The sequence below is a fragment of the Musca domestica genome, unplaced genomic scaffold, assembly GCF_030504385.1.
Source record: "Musca domestica strain aabys unplaced genomic scaffold, Musca_domestica.polishedcontigs.V.1.1 959, whole genome shotgun sequence".
Classification (NCBI taxonomy): domain Eukaryota; kingdom Metazoa; phylum Arthropoda; class Insecta; order Diptera; family Muscidae; genus Musca; species Musca domestica.
In genome coordinates, this window is record NW_026712449.1 from 25,781 (window position 1) to 37,224 (window position 11,444).

The 11,444-nt window shown below is 31.8% G+C and overlaps 1 protein-coding gene across 2 annotated transcripts; it reads left to right on the forward strand.

The window, feature by feature from the left end:
* The first annotated feature begins 5,702 nt into the window (after positions 1–5,702).
* On the forward strand, positions 5,703–9,798 carry LOC101890777 (retinoblastoma family protein). 2 transcript variants are annotated; one of them, XM_011295395.3, is made up of 16 exons: positions 5,703–5,845; positions 5,901–6,101; positions 6,153–6,292; positions 6,359–6,547; positions 6,607–6,949; positions 7,013–7,163; positions 7,221–7,255; positions 7,314–7,465; positions 7,572–8,104; positions 8,161–8,259; positions 8,322–8,407; positions 8,467–8,643; positions 8,697–8,814; positions 8,878–8,972; positions 9,030–9,197; positions 9,255–9,798. In XM_011295395.3, exons 2-16 carry the CDS (start codon positions 5,958–5,960, stop codon positions 9,417–9,419), a joined length of 2,595 nt encoding a protein of 864 aa, XP_011293697.2. In that variant the 5' UTR covers positions 5,703–5,845; positions 5,901–5,957; the 3' UTR covers positions 9,420–9,798. The 2 variants fall into 2 exon arrangements, with proteins under 2 accessions (XP_011293697.2, XP_005186381.2); XM_005186324.4 differs by having other exon boundaries at positions 5,710–6,101; positions 8,881–8,972.
* The last annotated feature ends 1,646 nt before the right edge of the window (positions 9,799–11,444 follow it).

Consider the following 11,444-nt stretch of genomic DNA (forward strand, 5'->3'; position numbering starts at 1 on the left):
AATAGTGGAAAAGGCAACACTAGTTGTGTTCCAGAACCTACAAATTAGTACTAATTCTGCTACATCGCGTTCGCGTACTCCGAAAACTAGCAAAACTTGCAGCTCTCTCGGGAAAAAATGGCGCTGAGTGGTGCACATTTCTACTTGTTTTAGCTACATGAATTTGGCCGAGCAGAAATGTGCATATTGTAAATTTGACATTTAATCGGTAGGGCTAACAAGGTTGAAAAATGTATTGATACATTTCAATATTCGCGCGTCACAACAAAAATAAAGAAAATGATCAACTTAAAAACTAAAGGAAAAACTAACATTTGTCGTGCAAAAAACAAGAAGAGAAAATATGGAGCACCTGATGTATTCACTATTGGATGATTCCAGCAGGGAAGAGGACTGGCTGAAAGAGGAATCAGATTATTAATTATTATTATAGATTATTAATTTTAACTTATCTTCTTCAATACTCATTTTTTAAATGTTGGCCTCCTTTTCAATAAGGTTTTGCCAGTCCGATTTAGACTGTTTACTGAATTTTGACATTTTATCGCATTTCTGCTAATTTTCCGTTCCCTTATTTTTTTAGCACCTAAATGAGAATGACATTCTGCTAGTTTTACTACTAAAAAAGTACTGGAACGAAACTATTTTCAAATTGAAACCAAACTGCATACATGCATAAATTATTCTACATTTTGTAATTTTAGGAAACATGAAATATACGACTATGTTGACTAATGTTGTGTCGCTTATTTTTTACCGGGAAAAAAGTTTTCGCACTATCGCCGTTGGAGTTCTGTTGAGTACAACGAAGTTTTTTTTTCTATTTTAGGTAATAAATATGTTCGCATTGCGCTGCAGTGAAATTTTATATTAAAAAAGGGTGTACCTATTGCATATCAAAAAATAGAATTTAATCACAAAACATCATATCGAGCATGACACTAGTATTGCTATAGAATCAAATCAGCTGGGACTTGCTGTTACCTGTAATAGTTATACCATGGATTTTAATAAAAAACTTGATCACTCAAAGTCTGCAAGTGTCTGGCAAAGTTAAGGAGTTTGTTTGTATTTCCTGCAAAAAATGCGAAGGCTAATTTTAACCAAATATATAGGCCGGTTATAACATCTTTCCGATGGATAAAAAATGATGTTGTCGGACACAAAATAGTTTTTCGTTATTACAAGTTTTATTTAAGTATGAACTGTCCGATATGCAAAAGGCCAGACCATGGTACAATAAAGAGGTAAGGTAAGCTACCAGCTGATTACAATTTGTTTCTAAGTGTGCCCGACTTCTGCAAATTTTGTGAGTGTATTTATTGTTTTGAAAAATAAAAACAAAATATTTTCAAAATCAAGGATTGGAAGACGGGTACATTGCGGGACGCCCATTGAAGCTATTCGCCTTTTTGCCATGTAATTCAAAGATAGAACCATTTAGATTATATTTTTGAAAGAAAAACCAGGCATTTCATTCATTTTTCGCGCTGTTTAACTGATTTTAAAAATGAGGAAAAATATTGAATTAATGATAACTTGTTTGCATGCAAATTTTACAGAAACCGGGCATAGCCTCAGGGCTTTATTTCTATAGTTTTACAAAGCTGTTCTACCTCCTTATTGTACCATGGGTCAGACCATCTACCATGGTAGAAGAATACAGGTAGATGCATCAACGCTTGGAAACACTGATATGTTAAAAAATTTGAATGTTTTTTTCTTTCAAATATAAGTAGATTTCTATATGTTTTCTTATACGATGTCATTCGGAGGTTATTATAATTCGCGTTTTCAACAATTTTTACAAATTTAAATAATTTTTCATTCAACAGTTCATTGTCCCAACAGCAGTGTCGATGCGTTTTCCTATATTTTTCTACCATCCCATCTTCCCTTTATATTTTAAAGTAAAGTTTACTGGATACATGTTGTTATATATATCAATATAAATAATATGGAATCACAGCAAAATAAAAATTGATAGCGCAAATCGTTTATTTAATATTGAAGAACTGAATTTTAGATTTATTTAACGAAATTAATTACAAATTCGTTTTATTATTTTTAAACTAAAATGAGATACCATTGTGAAAAAATTTACCTAAAAGCTTTCTATATTTCTGTAAAAGAAATCATTTATTTTAATGAAAAGTTGTAATATTACTTTACTTTTTCTAAAGTATCTGATAAGAAAACTGGATATGATAATAACTTATAATGAAAAAGATGTAAGAAGTAAGCCATAGTTTACAATTTAGGCGATACACGAAAACTGTTGCCCATTTTGGCACAGACTACAATTGTAGAATTTTTAGGAGAAAAACGCTGTGCTGTATTACAAAATATTTCGATTTAAAACAAATCCTAGTTTTGAGTTGATTTAACTTTGTATGGAAAATCATCGTAAATTTGGTATAATTAAGCACATAAATCAAGATAATGCCCTTAAAGATCGTATTGTGTTTTTATTTTTACACAGATTGTGTTTTTATTTTTACACAAAAATATAAATAATGACAGTAAAAGAAAATATAAGAAACAAAACGGCTGAAAACAAATTGTCTTGAAAAAAATTTTCTTGAATATTTGTGTGTGTTTTCCTATACGGCGCAGATCATAGGTTGTTATGGTAGGTATTTTACCATGATTGAAGAATATAGGTATTCGCATTGCCAAAGCTGTTTGGACAATGAACTGTCAAACCAATTTTGGTACTGAAATTTTTGAATGAAAAATTGTTCAAATTGTTTAAAAATACATATAATAACAATACATATATATATATATATATATATATATACATATATATATATATATATATATATATATATATATATATATATATATATATATATATATATATATATATATATATATATATATATATATATATATATATATATATATATATGTATTGTTATTATATGTATTTTTAAACAATTTGAACAATTTTTCATTCAAAAATTTCAGTACCAAAATTGGTTTGACAGTTCATTGTCCAAACAGCTTTGGCAATGCGAATACCTATATTCTTCTATCATGGTAAAATACCTACCATAACAACCTATGATCTGCGCCGTATAGGAAAATTAATTTGTAATTAATTTCGTTAAATAAATCTAAAATTCAGTTCTTCAATATTAAATAAACGATTTGCGCTATCAATTTTTATTTTGCTGTGATTCCATATTATTTATATTGATATATATAACAACATGTATCCAGTAAACTTTACTTTAAAATATAAAGGGAAGATGGGATGGTAGAAAAATATAGGAAAACGCATCGACACTGCTGTTGGGACAATGAACTGTTGAATGAAAAATTATTTAAATTTGTAAAAATTGTTGAAAACGCGAATTATAATAACCTCCGAATGACATCGTATAAGAAAACATATAGAAATCTACTTATATTTGAAAGAAAAAAACATTCAAATTTTTTGACATATCAGTGTTTCCAAGCGTTGATGCATCTACCTGTATTCTTCTACCATGGTAGATGGTCTGACCCATGGTACAATAAGGAGGTAGAACAGCTTTGTAAAACTATAGAAATAAAGCCCTGAGGCTATGCCCGGTTTCTGTAAAATTTGCATGCAAACAAGTTATCATTAATTCAATATTTTTCCTCATTTTTAAAATCAGTTAAACAGCGCGAAAAATGAATGAAATGCCTGGTTTTTCTTTCAAAAATATAATCTAAATGGTTCTATCTTTGAATTACATGGCAAAAAGGCGAATAGCTTCAATGGGCGTCCCGCAATGTACCCGTCTTCCAATCCTTGATTTTGAAAATATTTTGTTTTTATTTTTCAAAACAATAAATACACTCACAAAATTTGCAGAAGTCGGGCACACTTAGAAACAAATTGTAATCAGCTGGTAGCTTACCTTACCTCTTTATTGTACCATGGTCTGGCCTTTTGCATATCGGACAGTTCATACTTAAATAAAACTTGTAATAACGAAAAACTATTTTGTGTCCGACAACATCATTTTTTATCCATCGGAAAGATGTTATAACCGGCCTATATATTTGGTTAAAATTAGCCTTCGCATTTTTTGCAGGAAATACAAACAAACTCCTTAACTTTGCCAGACACTTGCAGACTTTGAGTGATCAAGTTTTTTATTAAAATCCATGGTATAACTATTACAGGTAACAGCAAGTCCCAGGTGATTTGATTCTATAGCAATACTAGTGTCATGCTCGATATGATGTTTTGTGATTAAATTCTATTTTTTGATATGCAATAGGTACACCCTTTTTTAATATAAAATTTCACTGCAGCGCAATGCGAACATATTTATTACCTAAAATAGAAAAAAAAAACTTCGTTGTACTCAACAGAACTCCAACGGCGATAGTGCGAAAACTTTTTTCCCGGTAAAAAATAAGCGACACAACATTAGTCAACATAGTCGTATATTTCATGTTTCCTAAAATTACAAAATGTAGAATAATTTATGCATGTATGCAGTTTGGTTTCAATTTGAAAATAGTTTCGTTCCAGTACTTTTTTAGTAGTAAAACTAGCAGAATGTCATTCTCATTTAGGTGCTAAAAAAATAAGGGAACGGAAAATTAGCAGAAATGCGATAAAATGTCAAAATTCAGTAAACAGTCTAAATCGGACTGGCAAAACCTTATTGAAAAGGAGGCCAACATTTAAAAAATGAGTATTGAAGAAGATAAGTTAAAATTAATAATCTATAATAATAATTAATAATCTGATTCCTCTTTCAGCCAGTCCTCTTCCCTGCTGGAATCATCCAATAGTGAATACATCAGGTGCTCCATATTTTCTCTTCTTGTTTTTTGCACGACAAATGTTAGTTTTTCCTTTAGTTTTTAAGTTGATCATTTTCTTTATTTTTGTTGTGACGCGCGAATATTGAAATGTATCAATACATTTTTCAACCTTGTTAGCCCTACCGATTAAATGTCAAATTTACAATATGCACATTTCTGCTCGGCCAAATTCATGTAGCTAAAACAAGTAGAAATGTGCACCACTCAGCGCCATTTTTTCCCGAGAGAGCTGCAAGTTTTGCTAGTTTTCGGAGTACGCGAACGCGATGTAGCAGAATTAGTACTAATTTGTAGGTTCTGGAACACAACTAGTGTTGCCTTTTCCACTATTCTCTATCGATTGCTTGTAGAGTTGAGAGATTAGGAACTACAGCTAAGAGCTATACATTCAGGGGAATGATATGAAAGCATTCAAATTAAATAATTAAGGAACTATGCTTCTGCATTTTAAATGTAATACTCCAAATTCTAAAAATGTATATTTTTCAAATTAAAGCAATTTATAGAAAATTTATTATTTTGTTTACATTTTTGGACATATAACTCTGACACTTGTATTACGTACAAAAACAAATTTGTATGTGGTTGTTGTTACGATTGACAACAACACTTGCTGTTACCTGTATTATTCTACCATGATTAAAATCTAAATTTTCATCAATATATGCTCTGTTCCACACACTACAAGAATGTAAAATTTTTGCCGTCGTTTATCGTAATAAAATCTTTTATATTCTTGCAGTTCCGGAACAGACCAATGATATAACGCACTATTATGATTTTTTTACGTGTTACCTAGTGTGTACCACAAATAAGATTGAGTTCAATAGACCGATATTTCTAGTTGATATCTTTATCGATGAAAAATAATTTACAGATCCCTAAAGTCGCGCCTTTTTCTTTGTGACATTTGTTTTTTTTTTTTTTCGTGGTGTAAAATATTTGTGCATTTTGGACCAATAAGAAGTGTTAGCTATTGTATAGTAAAATAAATTCTCCCAGGTGTTTGAGGCTATATGGGATTAGGGTAATCACTATATGTTGTAAATGTGACGTGTTACTCATCATTGTATTCGGAATAGAGTACAAGTGTATAAAGTAAATAAAGCAGAACGACCCATAAACATAGGAACTACACCATGACCCAATCTCGAGAAGATGGCTCAACAGATTCGATACGATGCAAACATGAAGAATTATGCAGGGAGCTTAATATGGATAGAGAGACTGAGGAATTATCTTGGAGTATATTTGTAGAAATCTCCAAGAGATTCTCGCTGGAGGTATTGGTACAATTATTTTGAAAATTACACGAAATAATTGGTAATTTGCAGGGAGAAGTTTTTCATTGGCTTTGTTGTGCGTTATATGCTGCTAGCCGTGGTTCGTATACCCCTACCGTAGGTGGAACCAATGACGTTGTCTTGGGCAACTGTATATCTGTCATTAAGTTGTTGCGTAGTTGCAATATGAGGTAGGTTATATGGCAACATTTATAAGTAAGTTGTATGATATAAAAGAACACACTACGTATTTGCAGCATTCATGAATTTACATCCAAAATGAGAAAATGGCACGAAATGGCAAGACTTCCCGAATCGTTTTTAAACCAGATTAATAAAATGGAACGTAGCTATAGCATGACATCAAATGTTTTTATTCGATATGCAGATATTTTCGAGCAGCTATTCCTACCTCCTCCAAATGAAAAGAAAAATTGCAAATTCAGGTACAGTTTTGAATTACATAGCTTTAGTCATATCATTTCAATCTTCTATCTGATTACAGGTCCGCAAAATGTCCTTATGGAAAACTCTTTGAGATATGTTGGTGCCTGTATCTTTGTGCTAAAAATCAAAACAAAGTAACGGACATAGTCATGTCTTTCCATTTATTGATCTGGTGTATAGACTTGATCTATAGAAATGTGTTGAACGAAAATCCCGATCTCATCAACCCAAAATTTGTGGGTGTACCGCCAAAGTGGGGCAAACCTGATTTCGATATTAGAATCTTGAAGGACTATTGCATTATTGAGCCTATTTGCAATATGTCGAATGCGTCCCCGCTAGATGCGAAAAATATGAAGGAGACATTTAAAGGGATTATAAAAACGTTCTTGAAAGCCAATGTTTGTACAATTTTTTTAATTGGAGATCTGATAGTTTACTCATGTATTTATATTTTAATTCAGACATTGTACGGTACTGAAGACACTTTAATCTCTAATGCATATTTTGAAAGGAATTTGAGGTCACTGAAAGGAGCTTATGAACAATATGTTTTAAACATGGCAGAATTGGATGAAAGAATTTTGTTGGACTATCGCAAAATTAACAGTACTCGTGAGTTGACCAATATTTAATGACAAAATTAAATTACTCATTTTATTTTTTAAATAGATGATTCATCTGGACTAAAAATTGATTTACATCCGGTAGGAATAATCCAATATATAAATAATCGAATTAGTTTTTAATATAAATGGATTTTAGGAAATGAAGTCTCTTATGCCAAATACTCCGTACACTCGTAAGGAGAGTCTTCCTAGTAAGGATGGTGTTTTCGATCCTGTGGCAAATGCAACGAATAATGTTAAGAAGCTACGCGAAATTTCCCACATTACGGAGCCATCTGAATTTATACGGTAAGCTTTAAGAAATATTTATTAAGCTGCCGTAACCTGGCAACATTTCTTCAGTTTCAACAGCTTAACATGTATGTACACGAAATTATTTTTTTTTTTTTTTTAGAAAATCGACAAATGAAGAAGTTTTGAAGAAGATTCAAGACAAAGTGAACTACATGGCAAAACTTTTCCACAACAAATTTCCCAATAAAGAAGAGTCCGTCAACAAATTTCAATTGGCAAAGTCATTGTATTACTATTTGCTTGACAAAATACTACACTTCGAAGTCCGACAAAAGCCTATCGATCTCAATATCCTATTCCAAAGGGATAGCTTTAATACAACACTTATTGCATGTAGTGTCGAAATCGTTCTGGATGCATACGATTCACCACTAAAATTTCCATGGATACTGGAATGTTTCGGAATTAATGCCTTCGAATTTTGCAAGTTGATTGAGATCATAGTGCGAAGTCACGACAATATTCTCAATCGAGAACTTATAAAGCATTTGAATTTAATCGAAGAAACATGTCTTGAGTCTTTGGCTTGGAAGAAAAATTCTCCACTATGGGAGTTAATAAAGAAGGAACCAATACCCTTACCGACATGGTCAGAAGTTAAAGTTGGACATATAGACAGCAATGAGCCGCAATGTACGTAGTAGTAGAATATTTTATATATTTTTTATAATATTTTGCTTTCTATTTAGTGCAATCACCAATGAACTCTGCATTTGATACATTTAGCGCTTCTACTACACCTATAGTTAATGAATCTGTCAGAAGGGACCTCTTCAATACCCCAAAAGGTAATAAAATAGAAAAATAAATTTATTTATTTTAAACATATAACGAAACCCTCAAATTGCAGAGACAACATCAGGTAATAGAACAAATGACGTGGATAGGTTAAATGTTCCTAAACGATCAAAGCCGCTGAAACTATTTCTTAGAAAGGTATATATTTAATAGAGGAACAATTATATAAAACTAAGTTGAATCAATAATCATTTCAGTTCTATAAACTAGCTTGGTTGCGTATAAAGGAACTGTGCAAGGAATTGGATCTAGGTGAAGAAATGATACAAAAAATATGGACACTATTTGAATATTCAATAACCCAAAAAACTGAGTTAATGCAGGATAGACATTTAGATCAAATTTTCATGTGTGCAATATATTTATATATAAAGGTAAGAAGATTTATAATGGTTTTTCGTAGCCTTATTTTTTCTTTCTTTTGCAGGTCGGTGAAGTCAATGGAAAATTGTTCAGAGATATTATGAAATTTTACAGAAAGCAGCCACAGGCTACCAGCAGTATATATAGAGAAGTCTTAATTAAAACAGATAATGGAGAAAAAAGTAAGATTTTGTTGTTTGAATGATAAATTACTACTTTAGCATTTTCTAAAATTATTTTTTAAGTAGCTGTTGGAGATATTATTAAATTTTATAATGAAATTTATATGCAAAAGATGACACCATATGCCTGGAATTTTAGAAAGGACCCGGAAAGATCTGTATGTTTGTTGATTTAAAATGTAATATGTGTATAACCGATTATTTTTTATTTTTAGGATAGCGATCTTCTACTATCACCACACCCAACTGAAAAACAGACTATTCCACGACAACTTTCTAGTAATCATAACTTCTATGTGCACTCTATGGACAAGAATGAATCAGATAAGTATACGGCATCACCAAATCAATTCACGTTTGAGTTTTGTCGCAGTTCCCCAAAGGTAACACGTTAAAAAAACGTCTAATTATGCCACTTCTCAAATGCATCTATCTTTAAGGATCTCGAAAAAATGAACGCTTTTACAAGTAGCAAGGGCAAAAGGAATCTTCCATTTGACTTAAGTGATACAACGAATGAAGTAGACAGAAAACGAGGCAGAGGAGGATCTGGGAATCAAGTACTCTTAAAAATGATGCAAGATCGCCAACAAGAGCACAAGTAATCATACTGACATAATATTATTTATTATAAAATACCTACGTTAATTTTTTATAACAGAAGAGATAATCATATGAAATTAAAATATCATAATGAAGTAATCTGTATATAATATGCTAATTAGGAACCGTTAATTTTTACCAAATTTAATTAAAAATGAGAATTTTTAAGAAAGTTTGTCATCGTGAATTGTTTGAACACATAAATTATAATTTTGTAATTTTGGTGTGTTATTTTAATTATTCCCCTTAATAATTACCATATATATATTTTATTTAATTTAATTTAATATACATAACTATACGGTATACATATTTGAATTAACAACTCGTTGTTTTAGAATGAATTCCAATAAATGTGTACGTGTACATACATATAAAAAATTATTATACCCTACAACACTATGTGTTGGGGGTATTATAAGTTTGATTGGGCCAGAATTTATGTAACACCTCGAAATATTGATTTCCCCTTATAGGAAAGTATATATGGATCTTCCTAGCTCGCCGAGCTGAGTCGATCTAGCTATGTATGTCCGTCCGTCCGTCTGTCCATGTTAATTTGTAATCACTCTACAGGTCGCAATTATGGTCCGATCTTCACGAAATTTAGAATGTAGGTGGGGCTTGGACCAGAATAGAACCATATTGCTTTTGGAGATGATCACCAAATGTTTAGGGGTTGAAATGGACCAAATACTGAAATACGGATTTTGCAGTAGCTATACAGGTCGCAGTTATAGACCAATCGACGCGGAATTTCGCATGTAGCTGGAGTTTAGGGAGGGGAAAATGCCTACCAATTTGGGTGGTCATCGGATAATATTTAGCGGGTAAAATAGACCTTATCTTTTGTGTTGAAAAAATTCAACATTTTTTCATTAAACCGCGAATATTTTAAATCCCGGCGAAATCATAAAGCCATGACAAGGTTACTTCTGATCTTTACATTGATGTTAACATCCAACAAATCGGATATATAGCAAAATATGTGCGATATATATGTCTATCAAAGAAGATATGCTTGAAAGATCTCTTATATGTCGAGAACGGCTGAACTGATTTCGACAGTTCTCATTTATTCAGAATGGTCTCTTGGCAGGAAAGAAAAAACGTCTAAAAAATCGCATAAAAATATCTCTCTACAGATGAAAATATTGATTTTGTAAAATTTTCTCATATTTTTTCAATTTTGTCATATTTTTGGCATATTTTCATTTTGAATTAAACATTTGGTAATATTTCTACAGCCAACAAAACTAAGTAGTTGGGATATCATATACAGATCGCATTTATGGCCCGATCCTTACGAAATTTTGCATGGGGATAAGATGAGGGTCAGAATAGAAGCCTACTCTTTTTGGAGATGATCGCCGTATATTTAGGGGTTGAAATGGACCAAAAAAACTGCAAAATTGTCGGCAGGTCGTAATTATCGCCCGATCCTCACGCACATTTGAATGGGGGTTACCGCACATTGCAAAAGCCAAGCAGTTTCTAATGGCCATTCTTCGTTGAAGAATATAGTCAAATGTCTGTATCTCATATAGATGCGTTTCAGTCAAAAACCAATAATAAATGTTAATCTTTTGCCACTTCTGAGGGATTATAGGTCTTTGGGAAATATTGGTTCCAGATCTAGGAAGACCATTTAAGTGCAACACCTACCAATAAATTGGAAATGAGCAAATTAGTTTAAGTTGTTTTTTTTCGAAAATTAGAGAACGAAACCTGATGGTTTTCTTTAATTATTTGTCACAATATCTTGTGGAATTCTGTCGAGTACTTCGCCTATATAAACTGTATGGTTTATTATAGTGTTGTAGGGTATTCAACGGTCGGCCCAGCTCGACTGTAGCCTTTGCTTACTTGTTTTAAACTATATTTTCCCTTCTGCGAGCAAAGAACCATGTGTATTTTATGTTACCACTTTATTTCTATAGACAAATGTTCAAACTAGTTCAGATGTCAAAAATTTACGAGTAGAGTTTAGGGACACTGAGTGTAGTGTATTTCTAATGACAATGTCG